We start from the raw sequence: 21,736 nt of genomic DNA, 5'->3' as shown, positions 1-21,736 counted from the left end.
TAATGTATTTAAAAATTCCATAATTGCTGATGAATACATCTACCCATAACCATTCTCAAAGGCTAGACAGAGACAGATTTACAACAATAATCACAAATTAGGGGTATTCTCAGTGAGAATAGGGTTGCAGGTCTAGCTGAGCAATTTCTTACATACTGTCCCACAAACATGAATAAACCATCAGTGCATTCGCCGCACCCGGTCCTTTATTAACTCTGTGGAACCTGGAACTGTCATTCATATTAATATCAGTGGGAACAGATGACTAACTAATACATACTCAGGCTGCATGAATAAGGATGTGGATATTAGACTTTCATATTCCCATGATATCTACAGGAGTTTGCTTATCATTTTCCCCAACCAAAATACATGTATAGTTGAGCTGCCAGTAGTAAGAGAATAGTGTGAGAGGAGAGCAGGGAGTTTCATTTTCTGAAAACATAGAGGATTTTTAAAATTCTTCTGAAATTTCAAAATTTGAAATTCAACTGCAAAACTGCTTAAATTAAAAAGGTATTCACATCTAGTCATTCATATAGATTTTTATTCAGCTGAACTTTGGCAGCGGTGAACACACATGTGCTATTGAGCCATGACTAACCATCTGGGTTCAGTGTTTGTTACCAGAGGGTGGGTGACATGCATTAAATTACTTTCTTCGAGCAACCTCTGCGGTGGGGGTGGTCATATCCAAGGACAGCTGTCCTCCATTTCTAAGGAACCATGGGGGTCATTTATCTCGTCTCAATTTATCTTGTATCAATCTCACTTTTTCCTTGTGTTAAAAGGGGATCTTTTAAAGATCATTTTTTGAGACATTTGTTACAAATGTCGTAAAAATGTTGCACAAATATCTCAAGTCATTTCTTTTCATTTTCTAAGTTTTCCTTATGTATGGTATAGTCTGGAGTTTTTTTGTGCCAAAAAATGTTTGACAATTGAAATGATAAATCTCGCTCGCTACATTTAGCACATCTAGAATAGAAGATAAATGTGTCTAATGAAAAATTAATTTCTGGCGGACATTTCAAAATGTCCCAAACAAGGCACAAAAATGCAATTAGCTGAAAAATGTCTCAAAAAAGACAGAAAAAACAGAAAGAAAAATAAAGATAAATAACCACCCACATGACATTTATTTGAAATTATCTTCACACAGGTATATATTTTTTATTAACATCCAAGTGAAGAAATCTATATATATTTCAGATAAATTAAATAAAATGTTAATGATCAGATGTGAATACCCCTTTAAGTAATGCGGACAGCCAGGGTTATGTAATAATTCAGAAAATATGACCTCATACATATGACATAAGTAGCTATTTCCAATTTATCTTGTATGGTCACCAGACTGGAAGCATAGGCTAACAGAACTCTCACGGTGCCAAGATTGATTTCCTTTAAAATTGACTTGTCATAAGTATTTAGGACCACAGATCTGTGGCTTATATAACTTCTTAATCAATTTCATTAATTACTTACTAAATGTTGATACAGTATTTTCTTACTTATGATGGTAAATTAAAATAAAATACAACTGAGAGATTAGACAGAACAGAAAATTCCAATGAAGATTAAAATTAAGATAAAATTAAAATATGTTACAACTTCAATAATCTGTGAGAAAGGGAAACAAATGTAAGATCTGCTAAAAGAAAAGACTGCCCTCAGCAGTAGGTAGAGAGGGGTCAAAGTATTTAGGATAAGCCTTTGGACAGGAGACCTCTCTGCCCAGATTTTAAGGCAACAGCTTAGCAAAGAAAGTCACAACCCATCAGTATAGATAGGTCATCAAAATTATTAATGTGTAAATACCCATTGAACCCATCACGTTACATATTGCCATGTCTCTTAACACTTACAATATCGTACTAATTCAAACTTTAAAGCAGCATTGTCGTCTGGCTAATTCATCAGTGACAGTAAAGACCTTCTACCTTCATTGCAGTGTTTCCATTTTCCTAAAATTGCTCCAACATGCTGAAATATTCTGCTATTTAATAAGAGTAAGCAGTACAGGAGGCTGGAACATCTCCTCGGGAGTCAGTGGAACGCACATACATTCATGAGCCTTCCACTATCGGGTGTGTGCATGGCTGGGTGGAGGCAAGTAGACCCAAGTTCATGGAGGTTCCCAAAGCCTCTCTATTTCCTGCAGTGAGGGACAGATCCCATGGAGACCAGACAACACACTGAAGAGAATATAAATCCTAAAACACAGGCAAGAAGGAAAAATATCTCAGCATGCAGTTTTCGAATTCTTCCAGACGGTAATGCAGCTTTAAAGATTTGATTCACGATCTAATACTAATGCATATTTTTTTGGATTGATTAAAAAATAAAGCTATGATAGATTTATAATTTGCAGTAAAATATTGATTGATATATTGATCATTAACATATTGTAATATTGTTATTCTTCTATTGGGATAATCAGATACTGCCTGGTATAATGGGTTGTGTCCCGGGTCGCACTTACTTTTCCAGATTTCAGCATTGTAATCGGAATGTGCAGCTGCAAATTTAAGACTGTCGTCTCTTCTAGTATCAAAACGGGGTTGTCCTCCTTGTCTTAATTGACACTTAAACATTTTCCAGGATTCGGGGTAGAGCAACGTCATAAGTTCATCCACACTGGATACGGCTCGTAGTTGCTCTTCCAGCTCCTTGTCTGGGTGATCCTTTAAATAAAAGCACAAGTTAGTTATTCTTTATCACGAAAGAGACATCCTTTTAGTTCCATAAGGGTCTTTGGCCTGGGTGCCTGGGGCCTGGATGCTATGCCCTCTCCTTATATATTACATCCCCAATGCATGTGTCTTGGAGGACATATCAGTTTATAAGTGAAAAATAATAGTGACAACTTCAAATAATGGTGTGATCAGAACATCTGTAGACAATGCCGGGGAATAATAGAAGTTGGATCTGTGGCAATCGATTGGTCTCAACTCCAAAATGGCGTGGAGAAGAGCCAGAAAGTGAAGGAATTGTCAGTTTAAGCATTATTAGGACCATCATGATAAAAACGGGCTTGGCATCAAAAATTATGCAAATTTCATTAAATGTTTGTGCCTTTTTAGGCAGCAAGGTGCGAAGTTAAAATAAGAAAAAAGTCACCGACATTAAGATAAATTGGGTGCACTTTTAGACTTAATTTTATGCACTTAATAAATTTGCCCTTCTTTGTTCTAACCTTTTTAAATGTTCTTAGGAATAATAGAAACACAAATCTAGCACATAGAACACAAATCACATAAATCATGCCACATGTCTCGAGATTTCTCTGTAGAAGTAAAGAGTTCCAAATACACTGTACAATAGAGAATTGAGAATTGGTAAAATATGCAGCCTTCATTTCCTAAACTTCACAAGAACGTAGTAATAAGGACCCTGACTTAATACAAACACAAAGGCAGTTTTAATAAATTAAGCTAAAATGTCTCCAAATCCAAACCACATTTTAAATTCCTCGAGTTATAATAAATATACAATAAATATTGTTCTATGAAGGGGGCCCCAAAGTAAAATCAGACCTCACACATCATTGTAATTATAGTAACACTGTCCTCTGTCCTCCCTTGTACATTTTAACTATTGAACTGATTCATAAAGCATGCCATAACCTTGGTCTCCTAGTGTACCTATAATAGAGAAGCAAATGCTGACTTCTGACAGAAGTTACTTTTAATGATCTGATTGTTTCATATGAAATGCTCTTTAAAGAGGAACTTTCACTACATCAACCTACTCCAACCAACTCCAGATCAAGGATTGTAAACCAATCATACTGACATACTGGTGTGTGCCCCCTCTGGCAGGATCTGCTGCTCTTTTAAGAAAAACGTTATGCAAATGAGCATGAGGGGCTCCAGGCTCCATTAACTCCTATGGAGCCTGGAGCCCCTCAGGCTCATTTTTTTCTTAAAAACCAGGGCACACTTAGCTAAAAGAATAGCAGACCCTGCCAGAGGTGGCACACACCAGTATGTCGGCGTGCTTGGTTTACAATCCTTGATCTGGTGATAGATGTCCTTTAATGCTGGTCAAAAGATTCAATTGGAATATATTTGATAGCCCCACTCATTTCCAAGCACTTAGTGCAGTTGTTTTTTGCATCCATTATGCTATTTAATTATAGGGATTGTCCCAATAGATAAGGAATAACTTCCTAATGGGTGTGGGTCAGACAGGTGGGACCTCCAGCGGTCATGATAACTGTACCCCTGGCATTTAGGAAAGAGGGGATCCCATTCTCACAAGTGAGTGGAGCTGCATGATGAGCAGACGCCCTGCCATTTCATTCAATTCTATGGAAGTGGCAAATATTGTTGAGCACAACACTCCACCCATCAGTTAGAACAGGATTCCCTACCTCATGAACAGTGTGGGCTCCAGCTGTTGGATTAGGAAGTTATTCCCTATCCTATGGATTGGCGATAGCTTCCAAAGTTGAGACAACCCATTAACTTACTGTCAGTCAGGTGGGTTGTTTCCAGTTGTTTGCAACAGCCCAGAACTGCCCACCTGATTCACATTACTATACCAAACTTATTGAGTGTCATAAGAAATGGCACTGATTTCTCTAAAATTGCAAGGGCTACTGAGAAAAAAGTTAAACTTCACCAGAATCAGTAGAGCTGCAACTTATCTGCAAGACATTCATAATGGTGAAGGTGGTAAAATGACCTCTTTAAAATTCTGCCAGGACACAGAGAGAATGTAAGTCCTGAATGCTGCTAGACCTGTACACAAACCTATACAATAAAAAGTGAATCAAAATTTCCCTGATTCCCCAACAGTCAACAATACCACTGGAGCAAATGGTTGCGATTGAAAAAAATACTTTATCAACATGAAATCCTGAAAATGGTGTGGGACCTTGAAAAACATAAGAATGTAGATGGAATAGGATTGGTAAGGTGGGTTTTCTTTGAAATTTATATGACATTTTACAACAGTAAAATAATTAAAAATAATTTTGAAAACATATCTTCTTAACCTTTGCTAACTACTGTACTGTAACATACTGCAATAGCAAATCCACTTTTAGAAGCCTGACCACAATTCTCTATTCACAGTTTTAAATAATTAAATATGGTAATGTGACCAATCTGCAATATTCTTAAAGGAAATTATCCAGCATGGGAGAGGGATGTAACGTCATGTGAAAGTCGTGCATAATTAGCAGCCCGGAGCGCTGGACATCTTGTCCTTCAACTCCGAGCCGCTAATTATAAGTTTCTTCTCACGGTGATCCCAGCGTGTGAAGACTAGCGGTGGACAGAGCCGGGATCAACATCAAGAGCAGCGGAGGTGAGAATTTCTAGGTTTTTTTTTGTTTTTTTAAATGGTCGATTTCCTTTAATACAAGGAGAACTGGGATATCCCATAATAAACTTTAGCTTCTACTTGACACTTGATCTTCCAACATGTGTCTTCATGTGGTTGCCTCATCTCAAAGCTTACAGTCATTTGCACAGTCTATTCCAGAGGGGATTGAAATGTGTCTACAAAATCTCCATTTAGTCACGTCTTAGTTACATAAAGTGCTGCATCTTCACAAAAGACAGAGACATATACCACACATGCTGGAATTATTTCTCTTTATATAGTTGGTCCATTTTCAGTCTATGCCAAGATGTGTTCAATATAAAAATTTGCCAGAAAAAAGTTCTGCAATGCGAAATCACTGTGAAACTAGCATGAATCCTTGCAAATCCCAGATGGAATTTCTCAACAAATGGAGCAGTATGCATAACACCAGAGCTTTGGTTTTGAGAAATGATTTTGCTTGGGGAAGGGAAAAATATGACATCCTGATGTTGATACCATTTGTTTCAATAGCTGCAGTCTCACTTTCTTTTCTCCATGACCTCTCAACAAGTTCTGTAAGGTTAAAAAGCTTAGTTTCCTGGCATTGGTCCATGTCGAGCTGGACGGATGTTGAAACTGTGTAATAGCGCCTGTCATGTTCATTAATGCCACCGCTAGACAAAGCGCAAGCTGTGAAATGTTCAATCACTGCTACTTGAAATATTACAAAATCAAGACTAATATTTCTGTCTGTACCTCGCATATCTAAACGCTAACATTATATCATCAGGAATTATAAACACGTCTCCGGGCCGCTATTTACATGTGCTTCGCTTGTTGACTACAAGCTGTTCCCTGCTCATGAAATCTAAATATTTTCCTGTATAATGAAAAGTATTTTAATCATGACAAGCAATCCAAACATACCGACGGACGTTGACGTTCTCCTTAGCCATGCCCTATCGGCTGAATGTCACCGAAGGACATATTTGACCCTTGTAGTACAAAGGTCAAGTGGGATATGAGCCAACCATAATACTACTAATCATATGGGATCAAAATTGATGCTTCCTGATTCTTTAGTCGGGGTTTTAAGGATAATCTTGTTGTTGTTCATAATAAATGGGACTATGTCTTAAAACTAGAAAAGGGTGTACAGAATGAGGTTTAGCGTTAAGTGTAATGCACAGGATAAAGATAAGATGTTTTTTGGAATTTATAAGAAGGTCAGTTCAGGGTAAAAGTGTCCGTAAGACTTATCCGACTGAGCAACTCACTGGGCTACAGACTGGGTTCACTGAAAGTCTTCTATTCTTGATGTGTAAAGGGGACAAATGATCAGTCATGTAGAAATAAAACATTTTTGGATTCTTCTTTACCATAAAATCCTTCTTTGAGGGAAAGTATGAAAGTAGATGGTCGTCCAGTGGCAGATTAGATCATATCATCTAATGTGTACAGTATGAATACCTTCAGAATAGTCTGTTCTTATTCTTACACATAGAACATTATATTTAATAACTAGCTTACTGACTGTTTTTTACTATATTTTTATCATAATTTGGTCTTCCTTGGTTATGGAATCCAAGTTACAAAGTCACAAATGCTCGGAGTAGTCCAAGTTGGCGCCTACAGGGGTGAGAATGAGGAGGAAGGTCTCCTATGTCGAGTCCAATCTATGACTGCAAACATTTAGCAGAACTTTAATTGTACAAATGCTGTATTCATGTAAGGACACTAATTGCTTTAACGCCTAAATACTTTTTGACTATAATGTCTCTTACTATTGCCTGGTTTGGAGATGTTAATAGTACTAAGTGTCGAGCTATTTACTTTTCCGTCCAGAGTAAACGAAGGCGGTGAAATGCTAGCTCGCAGTCTTCCAGCAGTAATTTCTTAATGAGCGCTTAGTATTCATTACTTGAGGTAGACCTGACCACTGACACTTTACTAAGTGGGAATTAATGTGGATGTGATTAGCTTACGCTTTCCATGTGGCATGGGATGCAAACCATGTGTGTTCCAGAACTGCTGACTTTTGTGGCTTTCACATATAAATAATGAAAGTAACAGTTATTGTTATGCAAAATCAAGGAGGCGTTTTCTAAAAATAAAACTCTGTACAGCAACTTGGAAAAGAAACCAAAAATGTCCTAAAATAATTCCTAACAGAGGCACAACAGGGGATATCTGGCTCAGCAAAACACAAATTTCGGGGCTATCTCAGCCCCACATAGAAAATGAAGCTTAGTGTAAATACATGGTGTGATACATTGTACTTCTCTCCTTCCTGACGTGTTTAGCTTTAATATAACAAATAAACCAAGGTTACTAATGGCATGTTACATGCAAAATGACTAATCGACTAACAATGTGATGACATGGAAAATCACATTTACAGTTCTGCTCCTCTCATAGTTTACATTAGTATTAATGCTGTGTGCAAACATTCTGTTTAGAATGGCGACTTAAATAGAACAATACAACCATTTCTAGGAACTTTATATTTTAATTCTGCACAGACGCTCATCTTGGCTCACAATAGACAATAACTATTGGATCTGTTTTTGCAGAGGAGCTTATAGTTCTAGTAACTACCTTCCCCTGCTGGGGAATGTACTATGTACCAATTTTATTTCATTTTACTCACTTATATGGTACCAATATATTCTCCTGCACTGCAGAGACTTAGCAACTTACACTGATCACTCTACTAGGGGTTCCGAATTTCCAGATAAACCTACCTGTATACTAACTAGACTCTTTAGATTAGGTGATCAATATAAGACCATTCAGGGTTCAACACAAAGCAACCCCACTCTTCATCTGCACAGTATATGGAGCCTGAAGCAAAGGACACCTTTGACCCTAGTGACCATGTGATCTTTGGCCAAAATTGTGTCCAACCAACTTTGACCCAATGTATATTGCACATAATATTCACGGGACTAATGTTAACACATATGATAGATGTATTATGTTGTGATTGTCCCACATGATCTAGTCCTTATAATTAGTATTGAGTGGACCTGAACCACAAAGTTAAGGTTTGTACTGAACTTTGTGGGTCCAGGTTCGGCTCAACCTTCCAGATAACATTGTGGGTCTATGTGAACAGATTCTATATTTTGTGCACAAAGTATATGAACAGCAGCTAGTTGAATGACAATTTTACATATTACTACTAATTGAAACCTGTGTAGCTCATTCGCATGCCTGAAGAAGGAGGCAGAGCAGTGTTCGTGCTTGTTTCTATTGAAGCTCATTATACATATATTACTCTATGGACTCTACCGTTTTTTATGAAATTTTATACCTTGTCATACTGTGATGTTAAAAGATTTTTCTAAGATTACTCTATTGTTAAATTTGTGAAGAAAATGCCAAGTAAAAGGATTATGAGGAGTTAAATTACCTAAGTGGCTTGTATTGTGGTTTATCAATGCAGTTATGGTGAAGAGAAGGGGGATCTTTTTATGTGCGGCCAATTAAGTCCTAGCGGTTTATTAGGTGAAGCTATATTTTATTGGTATATGGCTTATAAGAGAAGTGCCCCGCATCATTAGCATAACTTAAAAAAAAAATATCAGCAAAGAAATCGAATTTATTATTCAAATACTATACAGTCTTTTCAGTGGCAAAACTAGGAGAGACAGGGCCCCCTAGCAGGCTACTGCATAGGGGCCCCCCTTCCCACTTAAAAAATATACATATTAGTTTACTCACACATGTGAGTTACAATCACAAATAAATACACTCATGTACACATACATACAGTGCCATATGCAACATACTCACATACAGTGTATACAGTTACTGCATATATACATCACAGTATATGTTATATACATATTATGCTGGACATGTGCATATATAGATATAATGGTGCACATCCTCCATTCTTTATCGTGTCAGGTCTGATGATGGCGCCCCCTGACACTGCGGGCCCCATAGCGGCTGCTATGGCTGCTACTGCTGTAGTTACGCCCCTGAGTCTTTTGGTCTAATATGGGCAAGGTTCCAAGGTTCAGTAGGCTGGTTTCACGGGGGGTTGGGGGGAGGGGCATGGGACACAGTTTCACGGTCAGAGGGATGCTTCTTAGAAAAAATTGTAAGATAGCATTCATAAGGGGAATCCATGGTTAAAAACTTTATTTTTTTATTTTAAAAGTGTACTTTTTATAATGGTTTTAAAATGCCTTTTAACAAGTATTTATATCTGATTAATAAAATGATGCCCATATTTTGTCATTCATACTTTACTTTCCAGTTATTCTATTTTACCTGTTCTGAAGATAATTGTAAAAGATCTTCATCAGCAGAAAAGATTATTTTGTCTTATAATTGAGTTTACTGAATACTACCCTCAGTCGCTTATCCAATACAATCTCAACACGTAAATCAACTTAGTTTTTCATAGTTTCTTCACACAGGATCCATGTAGTCTCAAAGCCTGGCATCATAGGGGAGATTAGCTTCACACATGGAAAAAGGCATAAACTGCACAGAGTCAGGACAAAAAAACTGAAGAGTTGCTGCTGTAACAGGCTAAACTGAGGAGGATAGCAGAGGAATGATTGCATATAGGTAATGAAAGTAATAGACAAAGGTGTCCGACATGAAATGAGCTATACATTTGTGGAAAAATAATGTTACTTAAGTGATGCCTTAAATAGATTTTAAAATCAAACCAAACTTCTCAATATGGGTCTTGGTGATGGGGCAGCTGAGATGTCTAAAGCCTTATCACAAAAGTACAAGGATGCCTACAGTAAGGAGTCATACATCAGTGGCCAACTTTAACAGTCCTTATCACATATTCTCTGTCTATTAACCTCAACTCACTGCATCTACATCCTTATCACATACAGTTCTTGGCTACCAGAGCATTACGGGATTGATGATCAACACTTAGAAGTATTTGAGAAACATAACAAGTTAAGCTAAGAACAACAGTATCTGACATGAAGCTTTACCAAGGTCAATGAAAGTTCTGAGAACGTAGGAATTTGCATTCGGTCACATCTACCTCACTTTTATGACTTGCATGGAGCCTGGTATGTCATGCTTCCCTTGTGTTCATTTGCTGCACTTACAAGCAAATTGCTAAGGAGGTCAGCAAGGAACCACATCCTCCCACAGGAAATTCTTACAAGACTTTTACTTTATAAAAGAGAATTTTTTCATCCAAGTGCATATTGGTTTAGTCACACAAGATATAACTGCATCTGTTTCACTGATCAGAAAATAAATCACTTTGTATCAAGCATCCGGCAGATTTCTGTACATAGATGCTTGCAACTAAAAGGATATGAACAGAATATTCAGGAATATTCTCTATGTTTGGATCAAATATTACGGTAGCATTAATGACATGAGTGGTATTACAGTGATAGTCCTCTGGTTAGTGTGTGAGCATCAGGGTGAAATCCGCTGATCTGATATATAAGCAGCTGCACTTTCATATCATCCAACAAATTGGCAAGGCAAAAGGCAAGCTAGGGTTGGCTAAAGCTGTTTATGTAAAATGTTCTCTGTCAACCCAACCTGGCCATGTCTGTACAGCCACACATTCCAATTTTTTTTTCCCGAAGACAGAAAAAGGGACAAAAATTGTGGGAATATTTTAAATGAAACCAAGCCTTTTGCTTTGCTTCTGACCCCATCTCCTACTGTCCAAACAGAGTATAATACTCCATTTTGGTGGCTTTCACAACATTAAATGCCTTGTAGAGGGCCAACAGCCCCAACCACATGGTAAAATGTTTCCTTTCCTGTGGCATACTCATCTGTATAATGATAATATTCCTGTAACCCCCCTCCCCACTCATAATTCTCTGTGGCCATGAGCAGATTGATTAAGGCTACCATGGGCCCTGGGCTGTGACAAAAAGTGTGGTACCTCTTGCATTGATAAATGTATAACATCTAATCCCCCCTACCCCTAGAAGTGATATAAAAATATACAAACAAATCATAAACATGTCAATCCAAAAAGACACAAGAGTGAAAGGCGGTTCCTACAGATCGAATCTCACAAGAAAATTTCTTAAAAAGTTCCATTTATTATTGAAAATTAATATTTAAAAAGAACGAACAATTTACAACATTTGTGAATATCTACAGGTAATTAGTTTGGATCGTTCCTGAAGGTCCAAAAAAGTCCATCACTACAATACCAAATTTCTTTTAAATAATTACATAAGGCACATACTTGTATGTATAATGCAATAACTGCCAATATTGTATAAAGTGCAAAAGTGCCAAAATCTTAAACATGTTAGGCATCACCACTTACCATACAGCCCAACCTTTCAAAATGAAAAAAAAGTAAAATTTTCAGCGTTAAACCTAGTAATGGAAAATAGCACGCAAATGTCCCAAACACCACCATTTTGTAACACATAAAGAATGAATAAAAAGTTATCAATAGTCAGCACATCCTACAACAAAATGACACTTCACACAGCTCCGTACACTAAAGTATGAAACATGTTTTAGCATCTGAAGATGGCAAAACGAAGACATTTTTTTCAAACCAAAGTTTTCATTTATTTTAACCGGTTCGCGACCGCCCGCCGTGTATTCACGGCACCGATCGCGGGTGTTATCACATCGATGGCTGCTGGCAAAGCTGCCAGCAGCCTCAAAAAGATAGCGGCACCGCCATCTTGCCTGGGATCGCCGCTCCCCGTGACGTCATCGGGGAGCAGCGATCCATCTCCATGGTAGCCTCAGGTCTTCCGAAGACCCGTGGCTATTTCGTTTTAACCCCTTCATTACAATGTGCTGATAGCATATTGTAATGTATGAGTAGTAAAATCCCCATATACTGCCATACTGTAGTGTGGCAGTATATGATAGGATCAATCAGACAACCTAAGGTTAAAGTACCCTAGGGAGTCTGAAAAATAGTAAAAATAAAAATAAAAAAAAAGTTAAAAAAAAATCATAATAAAAAAACCTAAAATTTCAAATCACCCCCCTTTCCCTAGAACTGACATAAATATAAATAAACAGTAAAAATCATAAACACATTAGGTATTGACGCGTCCGAAAATGCCCGATCTATCAAAATATGATAACAGTTTTTCAATGCGTTTAACCCCGTAACGGAAAATAGCGCCCGAAGTCAAAAATGGCACTCTTTTGCCATTTTGAAAAATATAAAAAAAATCTATAAAAAGTGACCAAAAGGTTGTACAGTCCTAAGAATAATATCATTGAAAATATTATCAAATTTCACAAAAAATGACATCACCCACAGCTCGATACACCAAAATATAAAAAAGTTATTAGCACCAGAAGTTGGCAAAATCAAAAAAAATATTTTGTACAGGAGGTTTTAATTTTTGTAAATGTATGAAAACATTATAAAACCTATACAAATTTGGTATCCCAAAGAATAAAGTAGACATGTCATTTGGGGCGCTCAGTGAAAGAAGTAATATCCAAGCCCACAAGAAAATGGCGCAAATGTGTTTTTTCACCTTTTTCACTGCATTTGGAATTTTTTTCCCGCTTCCGAGTACATGGCATGGAATATTTAATACCATCACTATGAAGTGCAATTTGTTACGCAGAAAACAAGCCATCACACAGCTCTATGTGTAAAAATAAAAAAAGTTATAGATTTTTGAATGTGGGGAGTGAAAAATGGACATGAAAAAACAGGAAAGGGCCCGGTCCTTAACCAGTTAAAATGTATTAAAACACAGTAAAAACCTATATAAATTTGGTATCTCTGTGAATGAACCACCCATAGAATAAAGAGGAGGGCTCATGTTGAACAAAAAGTGAAAGGTGTAAATTCAGAGCCCACAAGAAAATGGCTTGTTTTTTCACCAATTTCACTGCATTTGGAATGTTTTACCCACTTCCCAGTACAAGTATAAAGCTACATTCACACGATGTATGCCCGCCGTACCGTAGGGATTTTATATTTTACAGTAAATATGTCACACTCTCTTTACATTGACATGAATGAATGTGATCTCTGAATACTGCACAGCTAATAGGCTACACATGTCAAGCCAAGCTCTACAATGTCCCTCATTTATTTTAAACACATTGACATTATATCATCATTGACAAAATGTTGATACGACTGTATGCAAAACTATATGATTAACGCCCCCAGGAGAACAATGATGTACTCAAATAAACAACGTGACATATAATATGAGTCAGGACGTGTGATTTATCAGCCTATACATACAGGATTCAGTGAGTAAAGTGAAGAAAGACTCAACAATTTGTAAAACTAATGTGTTATACTGTAGCGTTTCTCACCACACTAAAACGGCCGGCCCGGCGCTGCGAGACAAGCATCTGCATGTAATTGCCCTGACTGCATTATTAAATGGTACAAACCAATATTGCTGTAATTGTCCTGAAATTGGTAGATAATCTCAGCTAGACCTCTAAAACACAGTTTACTCACGAAAAAAGCCTTATCTTGTTTCATTGATTTTTTTTTTTTTTACAAATTTTAGAATTTGTTCAGCTTTCTGTACAACGATTATAACAGACGAGATGCAATTAGACAAAAGGGAAACCTTCAAAAGACTATAGAAATTAATGGCCATTTGAACATATATGTTAAACTTTCATTATTATCTAGCGTATATACTCGAGTATAAGCCGACCCGAGTATAAGCCGAGACCCTTAATTTTACCACCAAAAACTGGGAAAACCTATTGACTCAAGTATAAGCCAAGCGTGGGAAACTCATTTGTCACAGCCTCCAGTATATAGCCAGAAAGTCCCCTGTAGTATATAGTTAGACCCCAGTACTATATAGCCTGCCCAGCCCCCATGAAGTATACAGCCAGCCCCATGTAGTATATAGCCTGCCAGCCCCTGTAGTATACCGCCAGCCAGCCCCTGTAGTATATAGCCAGCCAATCCCATATAGTATACAGCTAACACCATGTAGTAAACAGTCTGCTAGCCCCATGTAGTATACAGCCTGCCAGCCCCCAGTAGTATACAGCCAGCCAGTCCCCAGTAGTATACAGCCTGCCAGCCCCCAGTAGTATACAGCCTGCCAGCCCCCAGTAGTATACAGCCAGCCAGCCCGCCCCCAGTAGTATACAGCCTGCCAGCCCCCAGTAGTATACAGCCTGCCAGTCCCCAGTTGTATACAGCCTGCCCAGCCCCTGTAGTATACAGCCTGCCAGCCCCCAGTAGTATACAGCCTACCAGCCCCCAGTAGTATACAGCCTGCCAGTCCCCAGTTGTATACAGCCTGCCCAGCCCCTGTGGTATACAGCCTGCCCAGCCCCTGTTGTATATAGCCTACCAGCCCCCAGTAGTATACAGCCAGCCTGCAGTTTGCCTAGTAGATAAAAAAAATAAACGTACTTACCCTCCGGCGCCCAGATCCTCGGTGCGGTTCCTCTTCTTTATTCTGTAACAGCCGGCAGAGACGCGTCCACGTGATCTGCCGGCCGGTGCACACTATGACGTCATCAGCGGCGACACCGCCGCATCATAGTGTGCAGCGGCTGGCAGATCGCATGTACGTGTCTCTGCCGGCTAATACTTTTCTGGTGTAGAAGAAGTGCATTAATCACAAATTCTTGCACAGTGCAAGACTATGCAATTAAAATCGTGAATACTTTACTTCCATGCCCTGTGGCCAGCGCACGGCCATTGGAGGAGTGGGAAGTGGTTTTTACGCAAAACTATGCAAAGTCTTCCCGGGCGAAGTTTTGCTCTCCGGCCATGCACCAAGAGGCCTAAGGCCATATACACTCCCAATATCTAAGAGGCCGGGGTTACCTGACAGCACAGGCCCCATATGGCAGCTACTCTGTAGTTACACCCCTGCCAAGAGATGTAAGTGGAGGCTACAAGAAGCAGCAACATAGTCAACCCTGTCCCAGCTTTCTTCTTGGTGTGTGGCTGCAGTAGAGCCTGCAAGTATGTACAAGATGAAGTAGTAAAAAGGAGTTGTTCCAGAATTTTCCCATATCCCTCTCCGGTCTTCATCCCTAGAAGATTAACAAATTACAATCAACTGTCTCCTTCTCTACCAATACGGCAGCTGTGCTACACAATACACAGAGAAATCCTATTACATGACGGACAGATAACAATATTCTTTATGCAGTAAAGAAGTGATAAAGTAACTGAATATTTTCAGCTCATTATAATGCATTGATGACTCAATTTACTATGTTAGTAATTTACTGATAGTGGATGATTTATAGGGATATGAGGTTAATACATTCTTTTAACTAATATTTTATTGGACAGCAACCCAAAAAAACACAAGCAATTCCTGTCATCCAATTATTCAGATGCTGTGTAGAATCTGCCAACGCACACACACATGATATCACCTGAGAGCATCTTATGAGATACTGACTTTATTCTACCAACACACACACATGATATCACCTGAGAGCATCTTATGAGATACTGACTTTATTCTACCAATACACACACATGGTATCACCAGAGAGAATCTTATGAGATACTGACTTCACTTCATTCTGATTAAATAAAAGTAATAGCTGTGTCCCTGAATATAGAGATAAATCACCTGATCTCTTGCGAGCAGGGACCTCACTCCTGTAGTTTCACTCTCTGATGTCTGATTTTTACATCTTTGTATAAATATCTGATTTGCTGATTATAGATATTTAATACAAATTCTTTTTCCAAATCCCAAAAGGCCATTTTTAAAATAAGGTAGTGAGGGACATATTTATGGCAATAAAGAGGCTTTTAAGGAATCTAAAAAACTTCTAGGGGCATGTGACAGAGGTGGGAAAAAAAGAAACCATACAAACCCTGCTCCGACTTCGCTTTCCCACATCCCTCTGGTACTTCTGGCTGTCTGCACTGCACCTGGATGGAAGTTCCAGTAGCTCATGAGACCACATTCATCCAATGAGTGTCATCCATGGCTCACAGGACATCAATACCAGAGCGGCATGGAAACCTGGAGAGTTATGTATGTTTTCTTTTATTTTACCACCCCTGGAGCAATATATTTTTTATTTTCCATCACTATAGCATATTAGGGTTTTTTTTGTTGGATAACTTATAGATTTTGATGGCACCATTTTAGGGGTCAATGAAACTTAAATAATTAGATTACCTCCTTTTGGTTAGACATTAGAAAAAAACTGAAAAACTGCAATGCTGTTGATTTTTTTCATGATACATTTTGCAATGTTTTATCATGCAACAAAATATCTTTATAAATCTTGCATTGATCTTTTTATAATTTTACATTGTTCATTGTGCAGGATGAAAAAATGAAACCAATTATGTGAAGAAGTTTTATTATTATTTTTCTTTAAAAATGTATTCAGCGCAGGGAAGGAGCTGTGACATCATCTATTGTCAGTAGTGATGTAATGATGGGTCAGTGTTATCTATATAGAGGTCATTGTACAGGGAGGGGGAGGAGATAAGCTGTGACATCATCTATTGTCAGTAGTGATGTAATGATGGGTCAGTGTTTTCTATATAGAGGTCATTGTACAGGGAGGAGGAGGAGATAAACTGTGACATCATCTATTGTCAGTAGTGATGTAATGATGTGTCACTGTTATCTGTATAGAGATCATTGTACAGGGAGGAGGAGGAGATAAACTGTGACATCATCTATTGTCAGTAGTGATGTAATGATTGGTCAGTGTTATCTATATAGAGATCATTGTACAGGGAGGGGGAGGAGATAAGCTGTGACATCATCTATTGTCAGTAGTGATGTAATGATAGGTCAGTGTTATCTATATAGAGGTCATTGTACAGGGATGGGGAGGGGATAAACCGTAACATTATCTATTGTCAGTAGTGATGTAATGACGGGTCAGTGTTTTCTATATAGAGGTCATTGTACAGGGAGGAGGAGATAAGCTGTGACATCATCTATTGTCAGTAGTGATGTAATGATTGGTCAGTGTTATCTATATAGAGGTCATTGTATAGGGAGGAGGAGGAGATAAGCTGTGACATCATCTATTGTCAGTAGTGATGTAATGACGGGTCAGTGTTTTCTATGTAGAGGTCATTGTACAGGGAGGAGGAGATAAGCTGTGACATCATCTATTGTCAGTAGTGATGTAATGATAGGTCAGTGTTATCTATATAGAGGTCATTGTACAGGGAGGGGGGAGGAGATAAGCTGTGACATCATCTATTGTCAGTAGTGATGTAATGATTGATCAGTGTTATCTATATAGAGGTCATTGTACAGGGAGGGGGAGGAGATAAGCTGTGACATCATCTATTGTCAGTAGTGATGTAATGATAGGTCAGTGTTATCTATATAGAGGTCATTGTACAGGGATGGGGAGGGGATAAACCGTAACATCATCTATTGTCAGTAGTGATGTAATGATGGGTCAGTGTTTTCTATATAGAGGTCATTGTACAGGGAGGAGGAGATAAGCTGTGACATCATCTATTGTCAGTAGTGATGTAATGATTGGTCAGTGTTATCTATATAGAGGTCATTGTATAGGGAGGAGGAGATAAGCTGTGACATCATCTATTGTCAGTAGTGATGTAATGACGGGTCAGTGTTTTCTATATAGAGGTCATTGTACAGGGAGGAGGAGATAAGCTGTGACATCATCTATTGTCAGTAGTGATGTAATGATAGGTCAGTGTTATCTATATAGAGGTCATTGTACAGGGAGGGGATACACCGTAACATCATCTATTGTCAGTAGTGTTGTAATGACGAGTCAGTGTTATCTATATAGAGGTCATTGTACAGGGAGGGGGAGGAGAAAAGCTGTGACATCATCTATTGTCAGTAGTGATGTAATGATAGGTCAGTGTTATCTATATAGAGGTCATTGTACGAGGGGGAGGAGATAATCTGTAACATCATCTATTGTCAGTAGTGTTGTAATGACGAGTCAGTGTTTTCTATATAGAGGTCATTGTACAGGGAGGAGGAGGAGATAAGCTGTGACATCATCTATTGTCAGTAGTGATGTAATGATGGGTCAGTGTTATCTATATAGAGGTCATTGTACAGGGAGGGGGAGAAGATAAGCTGTGACATCATCTATTGTCAGTAGTGATGTAATGATGTGTCACAGTTATCTATATAGAGGTCATTGTACAGGGAGGAGGAGGAGATAAGCTGTGACATCATCTATTGTCAGTAGTGATGTAATGATGGGTCAGTGTTATCTATATAGAGGTCATTGTACAGGGAGGGGGAGGAGATAAGCTGTGACATCGTCTATTGTTAGTAGTGAAGTAATGATGGGTCAGTGTTATCTATATAGAAGTCACTGTAGAGGGAGGGGGAGGAGACAAGATGTGACGTCATCTATTGTCAGTAGTGATGTAATGATAGGTCAGTGTTATCTATATAGTACTAGTATTGTACTAAGTAAAACCATTACAATGCTGCAGATAAAGCAAAAATGTTTAAAAGAGTGATGTAAAGTTTTAAGACAATAGAAGCTGTAACTATCTAGTGGGTGATGCATCATTGCACAGTGCGCTATGTAATCTGTTTACGGTTGTCACTAGAGACTGAAGTACTTGTATAGTCAGTGACTGTTTACTGCTATTGGTGCTATCCTCCCGCGCTCATTTTGGAATGTCCACTCTAAATTGACGCACTCCATTTATCCAATAAATTGTCTGGTACATTTCCATAAACCATCACAATATAAATACTTGTTCCTGTTTATCTTACAATAGATAGACAGTTTTCCCTCTAGGATGTGCAGAGTAAAGCGATAAATAACTGTGGTAATTATTGATGTCTGATGCCTGCGTTCCACCACATGGACGCCTTGCACATTTCAATAATTAAAACAACAATGTGAACTTTGTCAAGAAGTGTAGAAAGCTGCAAATGGAGTGGAGCAAAGGTCGAGGCGCTGATCTGATCTCAATTACAGAAAGCGGGGAGAACCTTGTGTTTCATAGTACAGGAACATGACATAAGAATAACACAAATAAATCGTTAGCGCTGTAAATATTTATTACTCTGTTTTATTGCCTTATAATAAACAAGGAATTAGATGATTCTACTTGGAATGCTCCTCCTGCAATGTACTGTCATTGTAAAAGAATGTTCTGATAAAGGATGACCTATCACAGGAATGATATGATCTATAGTATATAAAAATGGCAAAATTCGATCTATCTCATTCTAATCTAATAACTTATATCTATTTTTCAATGTTCTTGGCTATCTAAAACAATAAAAAAATTGCAGCACCACCAAAAGTATTGAATGCTGCACTATTTTGGAACCAAATATCCATCTAAACTACAGTGTCTATATTTTTTTTTGAAGTTGAAAGCTGCAGGCAGTACACGTCACATAGGTTTTCTGATTTACTATAAAATGACACATGTTTAGCACCTATCGAGTATAAACCGACCTGAGTATAAGCCGAGACCCCTAATTTTAACACAAAAAACTGGAAAAACGTATTGACTTGAGTATAAGCCGAGGGTGGGATATGCATTGGTCACAGCCTCCCCAGTATATAGCCAGCAAGCCCCCTGTATTATTGAGCCTCCCAGCCCCCTGTAGTATAAAGACTGCCAGCCCCTGTAGTATATAGCCAGCCAGCCCCCTGTAGTATATAGCCTGAGAGACCCCTGTAGTATAGAGCCTGACAGCCACCCTCTAATATATAGCCTGCAAGCCCCTGTAGTATATAGCCTGCAGCCACTGCTCCCAATATAATGCCTGTAGGAAAAAAAACAAACAGTGTACTCACCTTTCAACGCCCCCCGGCAGGTCCCTTTCTATCCATCGCGGCTCCGGTATCAACTCCTTGTCCGTGCGTGGTCCGTCGCAGGCACCATGACGTCAGCCGCTCTCAAACATTATAGTGTGTGCCGATGCCAGCGCACATAGTTGTATGTCAGCGATCGGCTGACATCACAATCCCTGCGACGGACAGCGCAGGGACATGGAGCCGATGCCGGAGCATCACTGTATGGAAGAGGACCTGCCAGGGGGTGTCGGAAGGTGAGTACACTGTATGTTTGTTTTTCCTGACTCTTGTATAAGCCGAGGTGAGGTTTTTCAGCACCTTTTTTGTGTGCTGAAAAACTCGGCTTATAGTCGAGTATATACGGTATCTATCTATTTTATATCTTTCTAACACTAACAGAAATACACTTGGAGCAACAAATATGCATATATACCGGGTGCAAGATTTTAAAGGTTGGCTTATCCATAAAGAGAAAAATTCCAGGATAAAACCAAACTCTAAAAGAATATCCCACCAAATGTAAATTGCAAACTTTTATCCTCTCAATGAAGAGAAAAACTCACTACGTCACAGGAAACGGCAAAATTGGCTAAATCCAGAGTCAGGCAAAGTGCTTTTGACGTCTCTGAATGGATTTGCTTTTATGAGATTTGCATATATGAGTATTTTATTCAAAGTTTTATTGGCAAACTTCACTATGTATCTGCAACATTTTACCTAGGCTGCTCGCTTTCCGTAGAGAGGCCAAACTTCACATGTAAACCACAGGAGATGTCTACTGTAAACTTAGATTAAAGTTGGAGATGAAAACTGGTGTTGGTGGTGAAGTCCATTAGGAGATTTCCTTCTTTTCTCCTACCGGATATGCATCTTTTGATACTTTTCTACATATTTGAATGGAGTACAGATCAGGCAGTTTGATGGCAAACCTATGGCACAGGTGCCAGAGGTGGCACTCAGAGCCCTCTCTGTGGGCACCCATGCTGTGGCCCCAGTACAGAGATTGCTAGATAGGACTAAAAGGCAGTCAGTCCAGAAAATGCTGTGCTTTGCAATATTTTAAAGCAACATACCCTGGGAGCATAAAGGTGTAGATATGACCAGGCCCTGCTATTCTTTCTGTTGGTGGGGGCCCTGGAGGGGAGTAACAATGATAATCCAAATTTTTCATCCTCCTTTCAGCTGTATTGGTGGCCCTTAAATGCCAATACAGTTGAAAGTTCTGACTGAGCAGCAAGCAATAAGTATCTACAATACAACAGTCTTCCTGATCTTTACAAGATGCCATCATGTAACATTGTAGTCCATCACTAGCTGGAAAGGTTATATGCTATGCTAAAGGAATCATGGTGCAGTGCTGAGTTGTGATGCTGGTAAAGTAGGGCTCTGCAACTGGCTGCATAAAGGATTCCTGTAACCAATAACTGGGAAGAACTAGAGGACTGAAATGTTGTCCTTCTGGGATCACTAAGGGTATACACTACTGAATGGTTCTTTTTTTTTCTTTTTTATTGCATGTTTAAGCACAATTTAAGCCATTTCTGGCACAAAAGGCTTGAAATATGTGTAATTTCTAAAAAACTACCAGGCATAGTAAATTATTTTCCCTGTTACGCCACGTCCATGCCAAGAATTCGTGTAGGTGCATGAAGGATGGTGTGGCCAACGTTCAAGTGTGTACAGTTGT

At 38.7% G+C, this 21,736-nt stretch overlaps 1 protein-coding gene across 1 annotated transcript in view; it reads right to left on the bottom strand.

The window, feature by feature from the left end:
* Positions 1–21,736, bottom strand: part of VEGFC (vascular endothelial growth factor C) — a 95,609-nt gene that overhangs the window by 27,938 nt on the left and 45,935 nt on the right. Inside the window, exon 2 of the mRNA XM_072123612.1 lies at positions 2,486–2,687. Coding sequence (XP_071979713.1) covers positions 2,486–2,687 — 202 coding nt within the window. The remainder of the gene's footprint in view (positions 1–2,485; positions 2,688–21,736) is intronic.

Source organism: Engystomops pustulosus, chromosome 1 (assembly GCF_040894005.1).
Source record: "Engystomops pustulosus chromosome 1, aEngPut4.maternal, whole genome shotgun sequence".
NCBI lineage: Eukaryota > Metazoa > Chordata > Amphibia > Anura > Leptodactylidae > Engystomops > Engystomops pustulosus.
The sequence above is the reverse complement of the archived record's forward strand: the minus strand, read 5'-3'. Positions and strand labels throughout refer to the sequence as shown.